Source organism: Epinephelus lanceolatus, chromosome 11 (genome assembly GCF_041903045.1).
Source record: "Epinephelus lanceolatus isolate andai-2023 chromosome 11, ASM4190304v1, whole genome shotgun sequence".
In the NCBI taxonomy this organism is placed as follows: domain Eukaryota; kingdom Metazoa; phylum Chordata; class Actinopteri; order Perciformes; family Serranidae; genus Epinephelus; species Epinephelus lanceolatus.
This window is the reverse complement of record NC_135744.1, coordinates 8,882,736-8,900,332: the sequence shown is the minus strand read 5'-3', so window position 1 is coordinate 8,900,332 and position 17,597 is coordinate 8,882,736. Positions and strand designations below refer to the sequence as shown.

The window sequence follows — 17,597 nt, the reverse complement described above, 5'->3', positions numbered from 1 at the left end:
TATGTGGGTAAACAGTTACAGAAAATGGGCCGATGGATGGATGAGGCACATTGGATAAAATGACAGATTGGGCCTTTCAAAGAAGCAGCACCAAACTGAACATCTTTATGCAGAATCTTTTCCTACAAACATAAACAGAAGCATTAAGTGGCATTTACTGTGGCTATAGATTAAATAACTAGACATTTCTGAAGGGACACAGCAACATTGCATGTTCAGAGTAGCATTAGAAAGTAAAATCAGACAGGAGAACTCGTGAAAACACCACATATTTCTGATATGACTGTATAATCCATACTGTATGATTACATATCTTCACTGCAACTGATGTAATTTACACATGTTGTATGATGGATCATGTTGCTACAGAGCTCATGAAATTGTCATCTGAACACTGTATGTGCAAACTATGTATGCCTATTTTCCAAAAAGTAAATAACTTCAGTCTTTCATCACAAACGAGAGAAGACCTGAAAATATTCACACAATTATCTCAAGTTCAATTCAGATTTACACAACATGTGTAGTAGGGGGGTCCCTGTCCTGTCTCTCTTTCAGTTAAGGGGTCCTTGGCCTGAGAAACAATGCAGACCCCTGTTGAAGCTCATAGGGTGATGTTAATTTGGTGCAGCCCACATGGTGGTGCCATAGGACAACTTTGTTTTATGGCTAACATCCCTAAAAAATAAGTGCAGAGACAGTTGCACTTATGTTTTTGTGGGAAACTATAATTTCATGCTAAGTAAAGAGTTTCTTATATTGTATTTTTGGCATCCTTTCAATTATCCTGCAAAATTTTGATACTGACTTTTAAAAAGTCTATATATATAAAACTTAAATTCGTAGGTCTTATTGACACACAGTTTTCCTCATGATTCCTTTTTCTGAGCTGATGATAATAATCAAATGTGTAGATCAGGGAAGAATTATCACAATGTGCGACTGTATGCCTTGTCACTGCCCATTTGTTTATAGCCCATCTAAGGTTTCAGTACACCACACCAAAAATGCTTAGTTGCTCTATGATGTTCTCACTTCCACCACTCAATGTGCCTGTTCTGTTGATGCATTTTTTGCTTATTCAACTCATATGCTTATTTTGATATATTGTATTCAAAATGGATATTAAAGAGAGGGAATGTGTAACGGTTAAATGATTTACATGGTTGTGCACTTGACAGAATGAGGCGATATTCCTCATGATATATTTTGATTTCATTAACCACATAATTCCATCAAGGCACCCAGGACACTGTGCAGTACTGTGAACAAATTCATTGTCATGTATAACCTGCAACAATGTCTCTCACACTGTGGATGAGGGAAGAATTGTAATGTGTGGGAGATACAGGTACATTATTTGTATTGTACAGCTCAGATACAGAAAGTCTTGATCTATAATTAATAAAAGCCTTGAGCCGAGACTTCTTCTGAATAAAGTGAGGTAGATATGAACAATAAAACATAAATCTGCTGCTGTTTTCCTTCAGGACCTTAGAGAACAGGTTTTCACATGAAACACAGTCATCGAAGCAGTTGCAACAGAGCTGGGAATTTTATTTTTTTGTTTAAAAGTGCCTTTACAGTACCCCATGAGGTATACAATTTTGATGAGATGACACAGATGAGGTTGTCTATGACTGACTGAAAGATTTGGGGTAGAGGATGATGTATGGAGTTAAATATATTGCAAGAACAAACAGTTTCAGAATCTCAATTTCATGGCACAATCTAATGACAACAGAAAAACACACAATGAATCCCGAGATAATGCTTTACATGATAAAATCCTGTCATTTCAAAGAGAGGATTTCATTCACAGTTGTGGTCCTATTTTGCATTAGCTCACATTCCAACAATCACAGAAGGTGTGCGGCACCAAAACGATCCCTTAGCCCCTCAAAAGCCTCAAGCACAAATGTCGAAACAACCAAATAACACACCGTCGGTGAGGTTCTCAACTTTCTAAAATAAAGTCTTCTACATATTGCTCATTTTTTGGATGCATTTGTGCAAAATATCTCAGTGACAATTAACATGAACCAAAAGTAAACCCATACACACCTGGGACATTACTAACTTGTTTTGTGTAAGGAGTGATATTGCACTGCTTTTTAACAAACAGAAAGGTATTACACTAGGGGCCTGTCAGTACACCCATGATACAGGCACCCACTGTGGGGTGGAGCTGGCATGCTCCATGGCCTCCTCCACACCTTTCACACTTTCATCCACATCGTTGTTGACAAGAACCACATCAAAGAAGTGTCTATATGTGGCTAAAATGGCGTCCGACTCTTTCTGGATCATCTGCAGGTTTTCCGTCTATAAGAGAGAAGACACAAAGGGTCAGCAGGTGTTGGCTGATGGAGATTTTTTTATTTATTCCAATAAAAATGTACTACCTGGGGAGCCGTGCTGGTCGGAGCAATGAACACCACGAGAGGTGCAAAGTCAGCTGTTCGCAGGAGTTTCAAGGTCTGCATTAATTGCGGAAGAAAAGAAGAATTGCATTAGAGTGATTAATGACAGATACAGTTTGTACAAGGATAAAATTACCACCTTCTCCCCTAGGAGAGCATCTTTATCTCTTTTTCTAAATAGAGTGAGACAGATACTTTTGTTATGTCCCTGTATGCAGTCTGTAGTATACAGTATATTAGTGGACAAGTGGTAGCAGCTCAGTGTAGGCGAATAAACCTTTTACTTCACCAAAGACAGAGAATACAGTCTTAGAACAAGACGTGCTAACTACAACCATACAGTGTTCTTTGGCTTGGCACCATATGAACCCTTTTTGGTTTATGGTAGAACCCTTTATATAAGGTTTATCTGGAACCTTTTCAGAGAGCTCTACCTAGACACCAACATAAAGCATTCTACCTAGAACCATCTGTTGCCCATTTCCACCAACATGGAAATGGTTCCGTTCCCGTTTCTGCACCTGATTTTGAACCATTCAGATTTCGACAAAAAAGTTCAAGAACCAGAGCTAATTTGGTGGAGAAGAGGCAAGAGAAAGGTTTAACCAGGAACCCTTACAGGTGCTGGTCATATAATTAGAATATCATGAAAAAGTTGATTTATTTCAGTAATTCCATTCAAAAAGTGAAACTTGTATAATGTATACATTCATTCCACACAGACTGATATATTTCAAGTGTTTATTTCTTTTAATTTTGATGATTATAACTGACAACTAATGGAAACCCCAAATTCAGTATCTCAGAATATTGTGAAAAGGTGCCACACTCTAATCAGCTAATTAACTCAAAACACCTGCAAAGGCCTTTAAATGGTCTCTCAGTCTAGTTCTGTAGGCTACACAATCATGGGGAAGACTGCTGACTTGACAGTTGTCCAAAAGACGACCATTGACACCTTGCACAAGGAGGGCAAGACACAAAAGGTCATTGCTAAAGAGGCTGGCTGTTCACAGAGCTCTGTGTCCAAGCACATTAATAGAGAGGTGAAGGGAAGGAAAAGATGTGGTAGAAAAAAGTGTACAAGCAATAGGGATAACCGCACCCTGGAGAGGATTGTGAAACAAAACCCATTCAAAAATGTGGGGGACATTCACAAAGAATGGACTGCAGCTGGAGTCAGTGCTTCAAGAACCACCACGCACTGACGTATGCAAGACATGGGTTTCAGCTGTCGCATTCCTTGTGTCAAGCCACTCTTGAACAAGAGACAGCGTCAGAAGCGTCTTGCCTGGGCTAAAGACAAAAAGGACTGGACTGCTGCTGAGTGGTCCAAAGTTATGTTCTCTGATGAAAGTAAATTTTGCATTTCCTTTGGAAATCAAGGTCCCAGAGTCTGGAGGAAGAGAGGAGAGGCACAGAATCCACGTTGCTTGAGGTCCAGTGTAAAATTTCCACAGTCAGTGATGGTTTGGGGTGCCATGTCATCTGCTGGTGTTGGTCCACTGTGTTTTCTGAGGTCCAAGGTCAATGCAGCCGTCTACCAGGAAGTTTTAGAGCACTTCATGCTTCCCTCTGCTGACCAACTTTATGGAGATGCAGATTTCATTTTCCAACAGGACTTGGCACCTTCACACAGTGCCAAAGCTACCAGTACCTGGTTTAAGGACCATGGTGTCCCTGTTCTTGATTGGCCAGCAAACTAGCCTGACCTTAACCCCATAGAAAATCTATGGGGTATTGTGAAGAGGAAGATGCGACACGCCAGACCCAACAATGCAGAAGAGCTGAAGGCCACTATCAGAGCAACCTGGGCTCTCATACCACCTGAGCAGTGCCACAGACTGATCGACTCCATGCCACGCCGCATTGCTGCAGTAATTCAGGCAAAAGGAGCCCCAACTAAGTATTGAGTGCTGTACATGCTCATACTTTTCATGTTCATACTTTTCAGTTGGCCAACATTTCTAAAAATCCTTTTTTTGTATTGGTCTTCAGTAATATTCTAATTTTCTGAGATACTGAATTTGGGATTTTCATTAGTTGTCAGTTATAATCATCAAAATTGAAAGAAAAAAACATTTGAAATATATCAGTCTGTGTGTAATGAATGAATATAATATACAAGTTTCACTTTTTGAATGGAATTACTGAAATAAATCAACTTTTTGATGATATTCTAATTATATGACCAGCACCTGTATATGGTCTAATGGTTCCACCTATAACTCTCTGGGGGTTCTATCCAAAACAAATCCACCTTTTAAGGGTGCAAACCCTGTTATATTCCAAGGGTTTCATCTACAACCCACCCAGGAGGTTTCCAAGAACCCTTTAACATTCCGCTTATTATGTTTTTCATTTAACAAGTTAAGCTTGGGTCAAGGGAACCGCATCCAGCAGCCTTGGGTTTAATGAGGCTCTCAAAGGGCCAGGGCTGATGTGCCTCAGCGCAACCCGAACCAAACACGGTTCATGATCACATTTTTAGGAGGCGAAAGTATGGTGCAATCACTGCCACTACAGTCTTTACTATTTCAATGGTGCAATGGATCTCAACTCTACCAAGATGCTCAGTGGCAGAGAGGACACTATCTCCACCTATTAACCAATTAACAGAGTGTCTTTTCAATGCAGGTACGCAGTTAACTATTATTGTATGGCATGAAATGATGGTTAAGATATCGACTACAACAAAACACAAGAAAAAAAAGAACTGATTGATGGGATTCCAGATACCCGATGAAAATTAGCCTCTCTGCTATTTTGGGTGCATTTTACATTTTTTTTTAAAAATGTTGATTGATGTACATTGTCCCTTTTCAAATAAACAAATAAACTAAACCTAACCTCTACATTTAAAAATACCATTTGAAACAATTTGAATATTTGAAGGCAATGATCCTTTCAACAATCCATGAACAACTCTTCCTTCAAAAGAGGGTTCTTCAGATGAAAAGGTCCTTAATGGAAAATTTAGTCTTACAATGAACTCTTGAATAACCCTTTAAAAACAGGGTTCTTTAGAAGACAATGGTTCTGGGTAGAACCTCAGCCCTTCATGAAAAAAGCTTTTGAAACCCTTATTTCTAAGAGTGTGGGTCTGATTTTGATTTATGAATTCACATTGCTTATTTATGCATTCATTTTCACTGAAAGAAGTAAGATTAAACACATCCATCATTCCCCTTGCTGTTAACAGCCACAGCAGCAAAAAAGAGCTGCTGCTCAGGTTTATGTAGGTTAATCTTAACATTTAAAATACTTTCAAACAGCTCATAGAGTCATAAAAAGCCACCCTCAAATAATCACACAATTTCCATCAATCACAACTGGTCCTTTCACATCACCTCTCCAGAACAACCTGTGAATGCTAACCTGTGGTTCTACATCCAGCAGAGCAATTTTGCCCTGGTCGTGGATCTTCTGGATGGTCTCAATTTTGGTACCGAACATATACCCCTGGAAGCTGCCGTACTCCAACAGCTCATTCCCAGAGATGAACTTGGTCATGGCCTCATTGGAGACAAAGAAATATTCCTGTCCATTCTCCTCCTCCTTACGCTGGGGTCTGGTGGTGTCTGTGTAGAGTGTTAAAGACTTAGCAAAGGGACAATCCAGAAAATGTGGTCGGTGTATAAATGGAATAAGTGTCTGCATCTACTCACGTGGTGCAGGGTAGGAGAACTTCTCAGGGTATCTGGTCAGTAGTGCACTTTTAATATGGCTCCTTCCCACGCCAGGTGCACCTAAACACAGCAAAATTTTGATTTTCTAAGGACTTTTTAATCAGGCATTAACCTTTATGTCTGAATATCTGGTTGTAGGAAAACACCCAGAATTAAACTACCTTTAAATTTACAAGATTTGTAGCATGTTTGTGAGAACGTGCATTAGTATGGATGATCAGAAATGCCTTATTATACCTTTAGCTGATACCACTATAAATAATGTAACTGAGCTTACCAATAAGCACCAGTGTTTTCCTTGTGAAAGCAGGCAGCCGGACAACCTCTTCATAAGAAATCACATCCAGCTGGTCAAAAACTGCAACAGAAGGGATTTTGTTTTGGACAAACCTGTATAACAGTGCAACTGAGAATAAAAACATCCAGGAAACATGATTCCAGTGGCACTCACTCGAGCTGTGTTTAGCCAGGTACTTGTCTTTGCACTTCTTTTTCTTTCCAAATGGGCTGCAGGACTGACTGCCCTCTCTGGCCTTGCTTTTACTTGCCACCCTCCTGACAAAGAGATTAAGGTTAAGACTTTGTCCATACTGATGATGATGCAGATAATTTTGTGTCAATATTTGGCAAGTCATGGTACATGTGACCTCATACTGCAGGATTCTTTGTCAGATACTATGACAGAGCTGTTTACCATTCTTGGAGCTCTGGGGAGGGAATCAGACCAGCAAAGTCAGAAGCGCTGCTCTCCACTCTGCCCTGCCACCAGTTGGGATCCTGCTTGTTGATGATCTGAATGATGTCATTAGTTTGAAACTTCAGACCTGCCTCTTTGCATGGGATGAGGTCATCCTTGATGGGGTCATAGTCAAACTGGGCCCTCATGTACATCTGTAGATTAACAGTAAATATGCTGTATTCACTTTTTGGGAACAGAAGGAGCTCATAAACACTACGGTATGTATTTGGTGGTACTGAATGTTAATTACAATCTGAAGACTTTACCAGCGTGTTCAATCTCCCATTGTAACAGTCTCTGATGTGCGTTTATTTATTGCTGCTGAGGACAAACTTTTTAAAAGTATCTTTCAGCTACTCTTGGACTTCGAAACACAGAAAACCTTCTACACTTTCTCTGAGCTCTATGAGGACATTTCTTCTGCTTTCAATTAATCCGTTCTGAGATATTTGTCACAAATGACGTACTGCTGCACCTGATGCTTGCTGAGCATGACTGCCATTGTTTTTAAGTGTATGAATACATGAATAGTTGTTATAAAAGAAACAGATATTTTGCAGTTCAGTAATATACTGAAAAAACACTTTAATCAGTCTAATGTTAGACAGTCATTGTTTACGCTGTGGGGTTTAAAGGAACAGTTCACCCCTAAATCAAAAATACATATCTTCCTCTTACCTGTAGTGTTATTTATAAGTCGAGATTGCTTTGGTGCGAGTTGTCGACTGTTGGATATATTGGCCTTAGAGGTATCTGCCATCTCTCCAGTATAATGGAACTAGATGGCACTCGGCTTGTGGTGCTCAAAGCGCCAAAAAAGTACATTTGAAAAACTCAACAGCAATGCCTCTTTCCAGAAATTATGACCCAGTTATAATGACCCATAATCAAAAGACCTTGTTCTCAGCAGTTCTATGTAGGAACTATTTTCTTTTTACTGAGCTACATCTGCCAACTGTATCACCCAACAGAAGGAAGTGTGTATCTACTCATGGCCAAGAGGCTCGTGCTCGTGACAGAGTGAGATGTAACATTAATGGCATCCTCCTCAGCTGAACTGTAGCGTTAGCTAGGTCAGTGGTGTTCTGGTGGTGAGCTAGCAGTAGATGCTCGCTTCCTTCAGCATGGTAATGCATTAAGCAGGTGTAGCTCGGTAGAAAGAAAGTAGTTCCTAAATGACACTGCTAACAACAAGGCAAGTGGATTACCTTGAGTAACTGGGTCATGATTTCTTGAAAGAGACATTGCTGTTGAGTTTTTTTTTAAAATGTAGGCTACTTTTTTGGCTCTTGGAGCACCACAAGCCAAGTGCCATCTAGTTCCATTATACTGGAGAGAAGGCGGACATCTCTACAGCAGATATCTCCAACACTCCTCAATCAAACCAAAAATAGATAGACAAATTACACTTTACAGGCAAAAGGAAAAACATGTATTTTTGATTTGGGGTGAACTGTCCCTTTAAGTAAGCTCATGCAAAGCTTGAAATTAAATATTCAACATTTTGCTCTTCTTCAATATTTAGGCCATAAAGAAGTGGTACATCTCGAGTATATGTTCAAAATCTTAACCTCAGCTCTACCATGATTGCTCTTAAGTGCACTGCCATAAGTAGCAGTACATCATAAGCTGTCAACAGCTTGCTGACAACTGCAGTGAACAAAACATACTCATGTTGCTGTAATGAGAGACGATCATTACGAACATGTATGAACCATCAACTGTCGGATTTCAGGGATCTACAGTTCTTGTCCATACATCCAAATTCTAAAGAATAAATACTCACATTGAGAATGTCTAACACAAAGTTAAATGGGAAATTCACCCTTTAATAGAATTTACATGTTCATGATATGATCTTAGACAGCTCAATTCATGTTGTGAAAATGAATTATTTTCTCCCAGGTCCAGGCCTTAAGTCTAATTTATCAAATGATCAATTGTCGTCCTGTAGCTGACCTGCAGAAAACACATAACAGCTGATGCTACATATCTTCAGAACTTCTTATAGAACAGATCTCTGGAAAATCCCCACAGATCACTAATTCGGTGTCCAATTAACATCCAGTTGAGAAGCTGCTCACATTTGGTTTTACGCCAGATTTGTTCTCTCATCTTCTAAAAGAGATCACTTTATGTACAAACCTTGCCTGAACTGTCAAAGATCACAGCAGGAACACATGTAAATTCTCCTCAGGGTAAAATGTTACTATTGTTAGTAGAGGTCATGAACATTAGTGGTTTCCCCCAGATACTCCAGTGGTTGTTGTACAAAAACAATTTAATATACCCATTGTGTAGTAAGGGTATACTGGAGTACTCTGGGTCACCAAAAATGATGCTCTATGAGCATTAAACAATGAAGAGCATATTAACTACACCTACATATTAATGGACTATAAGCTTTTCAGTAGACTGCCATCACTGACCACAGCAAAGTCGGAACTTAATGCAGTGATAGACTGTATTGAGACAGGAGTCACATCACTGAATGTAATGTACTTTTTCTTTGTGTTCAAAAAAGACTATTGTTTTATGTTGTAAAATGGAGGCAGCAGCCATTTTTCATCTATAGCAAGCACATGAAAATACTGCTGGAGAGAATGTGATGAGTTGTGGCCAGTAGATGGCAGAATGAAACACACTACCAAAGTGGTTCAAGTCAAACTAGCAAAACTAATCTGGATTTAAATTTACTTGATAGTCACCTGAGTTGTTCATTGACTAACAGAAGATTCACCTAATAAAGAACAAAATGCTTTTAAGGAGTAAATTGTGGAGGAAAAACTTAAAGAAATGCAATGCAAACCCATCTTTGTAGATTACACCTCTACAGGTTACCACTGGATTTGAACGTAAAGCTTATTTGGTTTACTCGTGCACATGCGTGTGATACACAAAACAAAATTCACCCCAATACCACAGCTGAGTGCACATTGTGCCAGTCATGTTATTACCTCACAGACGCGGGATCGACTCTGCATGTTGGGAATAATCTTCATTGTGACGACTCCGTTTGTTTCTTTCTGCAAGGAAAGATGACACAGCTTTACTCATATCTAGTTGCATAGGTGTGATATTTACATAAAGATTTGCTTTGACCTCAGTGTCAAAATCAAATTCTAAGTGATTAGGTGTGAACTTACCAGGATCTTTTGTAGCTGATCTACAGTTTGGTTTAGCACACTTTTCCCATTGATTTCTGCTATTTCGTCCCCTTCATGTAAGGATCCTGGAAAGAGGAAGAAAACCAGGATAAGTGGAGTTATTTCACAAATGCTCCTCTGTGTTCCAGCTCAGGTTCTATTTTGCAGTTATTGTAGTGCTAAAATGTTCTTGCAGCTACTGAAGTAACTTTTATTCTCCTAAGAGAGAATCTAAAGACAAGAAAATAGCAACTGGTGAAAATGAATCTTTTGAACAGGTCTTTTTAGTGTCCAGTATGTAGGTCAGCTTGTCAAATGTCCAAGTGCTCGCCCACTCACTATTATAATAGAGAACTGCTCACGCTGCCTGCTATGATGAGTGAACAAAAAGTGACTGAAGCAGACTCAAGTGGAGCCCTCTACCAGTCAAGGCCAGTGGTGCATTTTTGTTACTTCTTGGTTGGTTGTTTTTCTGACTTTGTTGTGTTCATGAGCATTCAGTTGTAATGTGGAAACAACATGCTACAGAGAAGATGTGTTGTATTCTATTGCTCAGAGTGTTTAAACAACATGTAAATGATGAAGAGCAAAGGAAACGGAACAAGTGAACCATGAAATATGATTAGAAAGTCATTTTTAAGATTATTCCAACACCACATGAATGCAGCTCCTCAAAGAACGACACATTGTTGTTTAGTGACATTTCTGTAACATCGTATAGAGCTTACAGAGCCTATCCGGATACAAGTAGGATGCTGAATCAGTGTATTAAAATGTATAATATCAAGTGGCAATCTGAATCTCAAATCATAACAGAGTCATGTGAACAATATACTTATCATATCCTTGTAATAGTTCATCATTTTACAGCTTATCTTATGTATGGCCTGAGACAATTATGTGTTGACCACCTCCTGTATACACAGATGCTAATGCTAAGCTTGATTTGCTGTGACTGCATTGGATAAACCGTTGACCTTTTGGGCAGAGAGCTTTCTTTCCAACATACACCAGGTCAGCACACTCACAATAACACTCAAATCAGATCAATATGTGATTACTGACCTTGTCTGTGGATCATGCCCCCGTGCAGTATCCTGGCTACAGTGCACCTTTGTTTGTCGTTAAGCTTCAGAGTGACCCCCTGCAGACAGAGACCATAGTCAGCAACACAAATACACACAATTCAACAACATTGTGTGTATGGAGGCAGATACTCGTACCAGTGGTTCTGAAGAATTCTTTTCAAATTCGACTTCCTTCATCCTGGTCAGCTCTGAGCCGTTCATGTGTCCAGCACTGCCATTGCTGTAAACCTCAGCCCCCTTATTCTCGTAGGTTTGCATAGCAGCCTGTCAAAAAAAAACAAAAAAAAAACACAAAATGAAATCAACTCTGAAAACATCCCTTTATGCAAATCATTTAACTCCAGATTTACAGTCAGTGCACCTGGACATGTCAGGTCATTATCACACTGGTATTTCCAATCACTGCAGTGTAAGCTCTCTGCTAACGTGTGCCAACAGCTATGTTTCATTTGCAGTTTCAACATATGTTCAAGGTTGAAAATTAACCCGGTGTTATAACACCTCATTAGTCACGTCCAGTGATCTGGTCCACCTGGTTCATGTGGTCATGGATACCAGCAGTCTCATCAGGTGATCACATCAAAGACAGGCGTTAATGTAAGGAAACCAGCTCTTCACAGTATGGAGCGTGAATGGATTTTCAAATGTTACATAGACATCAAAGACGCAACCAGAGGCTGACTCTGTGGAGTCGCACTCTGCTTTTACACTTAACCCAAAGACAGAAAATGCATATCCCTGGAAAATTTCCTGGCTATTTCCATAGTGTCAACAAAGATGGTCTCTGTTGCAGATCACTGTCGAAGAGGAAATATATGTGTGAGGAAAAGCTCCTCTTCCATCATTGAGAAATCACATTAAATATATAACACACCCTATAAGGATTCCTTCGGAGTAAACTGGCATTATGTGGCTAGTACCCATGTGTAATATAGAACAAGTACTGCACAATATCAAAAGGTCCATAAATTAGTCACCAAAGTGACATCAGAGACACAATTACTTGCATCAGCACAAATTTTCAGCACTGCTTCAGCAAAAAACTATATTATCTATCTTCCTGCATCAGCACTACAATAAACCCATAAATGTCATTATCACCCTCTTGCCTATCACCTCGGCCCTAAAATACTGTATGTACTGTCACAGCAGTTTGGTGTGTCACACAGGCAGGAGTTTATACTCCCTTTATTTCTCTTATGAATTCCTTTCAAGCCTCTTTTAATTAAAAATATGTATTCTTGGTAACATTATCTTCAATATGTAGCTCGTGTGTCAGTGTTCACATTATTTTGGCTCCTTAATAAAAAAACGTAATAATCATTGAGTAAACAGTGCTCAGCTGCAGCAGCAGTGAAAGCCAAGCAGTCGCTTTTCTGTGCAACATGATAGTTATTTACCAGCCTTGGGCTGTTATGTGTCAGGACTGTACAGAGCCAGGGGGGGGGGGTGGATGGGATCCCATGGTGAACAGATGAAATTATACATCCTCTGAGAAAGGAATCTGTGCAGCAATGTTGCTCCAGATAAAATCACCACATGCAAATTTGTTCTTAAACACACCACACACTGATTTTGATCTCTGAGCTCTGACAGGTGTTTTTACTTGTTACGCCTGATGGCATAAACTTTATTTTCAGTTAGAGCTGCTCCAACAGCCCAGTCGCCAGAAAAAAAAGTTGTATATTTCTGCAATATCATAAAAACATTTCTAAAGTGACATAGTTTATGAGCTGATTTTGTCATTGGGTGGAGGGGATGGTGGATGGTGTGTCACCTTGGTGAGATGCCTGCAAAGTTGCAGACCACTGTTCAAGACCAACAAACAGCAAAACTGATTGTGTTTTAGTGAGTTATTGCTGTTTTTCTGGCAGCTTTTTAGCCTGTGTGTTTTTTTAAGCAACCTCTCTGCTGGTTTTCCACTGGGGCATGAAAAGCAGTTGTTTTTTTACAGCGACATTGCTGCTTTTCTAGGCTGAATTGTGCCCCCAAAACCAAGTACTTTAAGCCAAAACATGATCTATTCCAAACCATAACCAAGTGTTTTTTTAACATAATAATATACAAATGTAATGTATCCATGGTTTGCAGAAACGTACGATGCAAATATTTTCTGGTGATCAGATTGGCTCCTAAGACAATGTGAAAGAAACTTTAGGAATCCATTTATTTGTGATTGTATGACTACTGTAAATTGACTGGATAAAAGTGTGTTGAAGTACCAGAGACTGCACCAGCTGGGCGATCTTATAATGACGCTTACTGTTTTTCCCAGTTTAGAGAACCTTCTTTAAGGGCCCTGTAGAGGCAGGACTAACTGTGAAATCTATCTTAACAAATATAGGGTAATTCTCCTCAAGGCACAGAGCTGACTTTATTCCCTCTCAACAAAGTGCTGACCCTCAGACTGAGCAGGAAGGAAACTGACATAAGTTAAATCTATAGGCTCCAGCACAAAACCTGCAGCTATCTGAAGAATATAACAGATTTCTCACACACAGCAGGCCATAGAGGTGACATGTCTGTCCACTGAATGCTGAAACAGTCACGTGATTAGATTTGGATTGGCACTGAGAGCCTTTTTTAATTAAATACGTCTCATCAGGATCTTGACAATGAGCTTTATCACTCACACTATCAGAGTGTAATGACATTAATTATTAAAGGCATTCATCTGGATTATCACAACAGGTTCCAATCACTGGTAACAGTCAACACATGTTATTATAACCAAGGTCAGGAAGCCCTTTCAGACATGTGAATGCCAGTCTTGGGTGTGGACAAGCAACAGGATAAACAGGATAAGCAGGAGAAGTAGAGATAATGTGGTTAATTAATCTCAGAGGACATCTGTACCGTTACGGCAGTTTAGCAAGAAAGATCATGTGTAAAAAAACAACAACAATACCACACTTATCAACGTAGCTTATATAATGCTAAACTGTAAACTGTACATGTGTGCCATGGACGTAGTGCAAGTAGTGAAAATTTTGCAACCTTTACTGTAAGATTACAGTATGATTATTGATCAGATGGTTTAAAAGAGGACAAAAGGTGTATGAGTCCAGGATGAGGGTGTTTGGATTAGTCTTTAGTAGGTTGGGAGGGAGTGAGTGAGAGGCTACATGACCCCCTAACATCTCTCCTGTGGCAGCCATTGTGACAAACACCCAAGAGAAAGCCATTGTCGTCTCATCTAAAGGTGAATTAGGTTTATTTGAAGAAGATCAAACAGTGAGTGCATTTCAGTGAGCCAATCTCCAATAAGATAATGCACTGTGATTGTCCTATTGTCCTGTCTGCTTTTTTGTACCACACAGCACCATGATCTAATAAGGCTGATTACATTATAATACAATCTGTCTCTTTCCTCATCTGTTCCTTCTCCTGAGATGATTTTGCCCAGAAATATTAATAATTCATCCTTTCCCCCAGTTGGATTTAGGGTGGGTCTCCTGCCAAAAGGCTAAGAGGCATCGATCTCTTGAAAGAACACAGTAGGAGATCAATATTTGACCTATATGGGACTGGAAGAATTTGGATAGAGTATACAGAAATAGCTGGAAGGGCTGCTGAAGAAGTAATACCTCCAGTCGTCCATCTCATGATAGATTTTAGCTGCTTTAAGCCAGACTTGCATATACTTGTTTGGGTCTCAGCATGACAGAGAGTGACAAGGGGTTGTTCTAGAGTTGAAATGCATGAGAGACTTTCTATGTAGAGGCAGGGCACAGTAGGTATGTGGAGTAGACAACACCACTGAGCTGGAACAGCAGAACTCACTTTACATAATCAATCTCAAGAACCCAGAACATACAGTACATAAGCTAGGTGTTGGGTAAAATATACACTCATGTATCACAATAGGAGCTGCATTACACACTGCAGCCTGCACTGTGAGATAATGAACCGTGTGACCCCACTTCAAGACACTGATTTCACAAATGGCACCGAGCAGAAGACTGTAACTCAAGGCTATTGAGCTGCAAACTGCTGATGTCAGGAAAGGAGTTTCCTCCTTTGGCCGTTTCCTTCAGCAGCTCAGTGCTGACTTTTCAATTTCAGAGAAGTACTTTAGGACAAAGAGTTCCCTTGGCGTTACTGGCTGCCAGAGTCGAGGCCTGGGGCTTGTCAAGTGCTTAATTTTCCCAATCACTGAAAAATTGCAGCTGTTTTAAGTACTTTGTGGTCACACATATCAGGTGTTGTCCGGCTTTAAGTCAATGGTTTTGCAACATAATCCGGCCTTCACTTGAGAACAAGTTTATACTTAAAATAACCTGGTACATTGTGATGGAGTAAACAACCTTGCTGGCCTCAGCTGACTGTTGACACTGATTCATCAGCAGCACTCATAGCTGCAGGCTAAGTTACACAGCATAGTTAAAAACTAAATTTCCCATCTGTTTATCTTCTTTTATATTGCATGACATTAATCCAGAAACTACAGATGTTTCTCTAAGATGACTTTACTGTCACAGTTAAACATGACTTTATAATGGAGTGTGTGCCACTGTCTTACAGGCTCATTGTCCTGTAATCACAGCAAGACATTTAAACAGCCTGACACGTGATGAAGACCGGAATTTGTCAGATGATTCCTACAAGTAGTTTTGGGAGGAATGGAGAAGTGAAATTGCCAATGTAATGTCTAATGGGACTTAACTAAGGCTGACTGAGCAGTAGTGAGCAATGCAGTGGTTATTGACACAGACCTGCTGATCTGTGAAGCAACATCTATACGTATAATTCTTTGTTAAGAGATCAACACATTTAGTTGCTGTAAGTTGTGTCGTCAGATCACAACTGGGTCTATTTTTAAAGATCTTGTCGAGGGACAAACAACGGTCATGTGTCCCACCTCTGCTTCCGGGAAGCAAACACCAAGATGTTGGGGGCAAAAATAAAAAATAAAATAAAAAAGACGGTTAAAACGACACCTTACCTTGTCTGTCTTTGGTTTGTTTTGAAGGAGATGCTCCAGGTAGAGGTCGGAGAGGGCTGTCCGGACGCTGTTCACCGACTCCAGTTTGACTGCGGGTTCGTTTTTATTGGATTTTAACGTCATCTTTCCGTTAGCTAGAAAAAAAGCTGTGAACCCGGTGAGTCCCGGCTCAAGGTCCGCAAGTGGCTAGTCACAAAATGTTGCGAGAGAGGAAACTGCTGATAAGGAGGCCTGACGGTGTGATAAATCACTCTAAGGGATAAAAGTCCAAGGTTTTGATCAGCAGCAGATGAGGTTCATGAGATATCTGCTGCGGGGAGCGCTGACAAAGCAAGTAAACATGCAGCTGAGTGCTGCTCAGAGGGGCAGGCTTATGACGCCTTAAATCACCTACTGTAAGCTCGGAGATCCTAGAACTCGAGCTGCCTATACTGCCTATTAATGTCCCCACACGGAAATTAAAGCACAATAGACCACGTGACAGGTTTATTTTTGTAACATACATGATAGGCCAGCCCAGAGGCATAAGGTAGTAACAACGAGCCTCAGTGCCCCAAATTAGGGATTACTCATTTGATTGTATAACTTATTTATAGCTCTTGTAGGGTAAGCATATATTCTGTAACATAATTTGTAGTAGTTATAGATTGTTACTGGTTATTTATAACAACAAAAAAAGAAAGAAAAACATAATGGAGATGGGTTTGCCTTTTCAAAGGCATAAATAGCAAATAGTTAACGGAGTTTTGCTTTGAGCACAGGCATATTTCTAAGGCAGCCATCTAAATTACTCACAAGGACCTGTTTTTTTTTTGCCTAACATACAGTTGGAGGGCCCACTCTCTTTATGGGCCCCCACACCCCATGGGCCCCAGTGCAACCACTCTGCCTGCACTGTCTATATTTACACGGCCTGGACTAGCCAATATACTGCTGTGTTTATATTATAGCATTATGTTCTTAATAGAGAATGTCTACCTGACATCATGATACATTTCTGGGACAGGGGTACCATCTTGTGAGGATTGCACTGCGTTACCTGTGCGCACTACATACTTATTACTTTGTATTTATCCATGCAGTAATTAAAGTCTAAAGTAACAGCCAGCAGATGGCTATATGATTCAGCTTATTTACATGTCTGCTATAAAAACAGGAATCTAGGGAGGGAGGGACTTGTGGTTTTGAGAATGCAAAGTCAAAGTCACACTGTGTTTGTATGTGGGGCCCATGTGGGTAGTAAATGGGCTCAAAAATGGGCTGTGTGCAGCTGGCCACAGGGTGGACAATGGCCCCATATCAATTGCCCAAATGGGAGGATTTACCCAGGTGGGTTCCAGATAAGATGCCCATTTTAGGTCCGTGCCTATTTGGTATCCAGGTAGCCCTTGCAGAACCCATGTGGGCAATTGGCATCAGGGCCAATGTGGAACCAGTGGACAACCCCATACAGGGCCCATTTTTCAGCTCATTTACCACCCACATGGGCCCCATGTATAAATGTTGGCTGGTATATTTTGACAAAAGTCATGAGTGGGGGGGCATTAGGCTTTTGCAATGATGCCTT

At 40.2% G+C, this 17,597-nt stretch overlaps 1 protein-coding gene across 1 annotated transcript; it reads right to left on the bottom strand.

Moving 5' to 3' along the window:
- Nucleotides 1-1,536: 1,536 nt before the first annotated feature.
- mpp1 (MAGUK p55 scaffold protein 1) lies at nucleotides 1,537-16,382 on the bottom strand. Its single transcript, XM_033649719.2, has 12 exons — nucleotides 16,031-16,382; nucleotides 11,221-11,349; nucleotides 11,063-11,141; nucleotides 9,998-10,083; nucleotides 9,809-9,877; nucleotides 6,807-7,003; nucleotides 6,564-6,667; nucleotides 6,390-6,470; nucleotides 6,092-6,172; nucleotides 5,802-6,004; nucleotides 2,406-2,480; nucleotides 1,537-2,325 (listed from the first exon to the last, which is right to left on the bottom strand). Exons 1-12 carry the CDS (start codon nucleotides 16,151-16,153, stop codon nucleotides 2,149-2,151), a joined length of 1,404 nt encoding a protein of 467 aa, XP_033505610.1. The 5' UTR covers nucleotides 16,154-16,382; the 3' UTR covers nucleotides 1,537-2,148.
- Nucleotides 16,383-17,597: the final 1,215 nt, after the last annotated feature.

Coding starts and splice junctions, on each gene's coding strand:
- mpp1 (XM_033649719.2), bottom strand. CDS start 16,153: ATGACGTTAAAATCCAATAAAAACGAACCCGCAGTCAAACTGGAGTCG. Junction 6,668..6,806: donor TCCCCAGAGCTCCAAGAATG/GTAAACAGCTCT, acceptor TCTCTTTGTCAG/GAGGGTGGCAAGTAAAAGCA. Junction 6,173..6,389: donor GAAAACACTGGTGCTTATTG/GTAAGCTCAGTT, acceptor TGCTGTGTTTAG/GTGCACCTGGCGTGGGAAGG.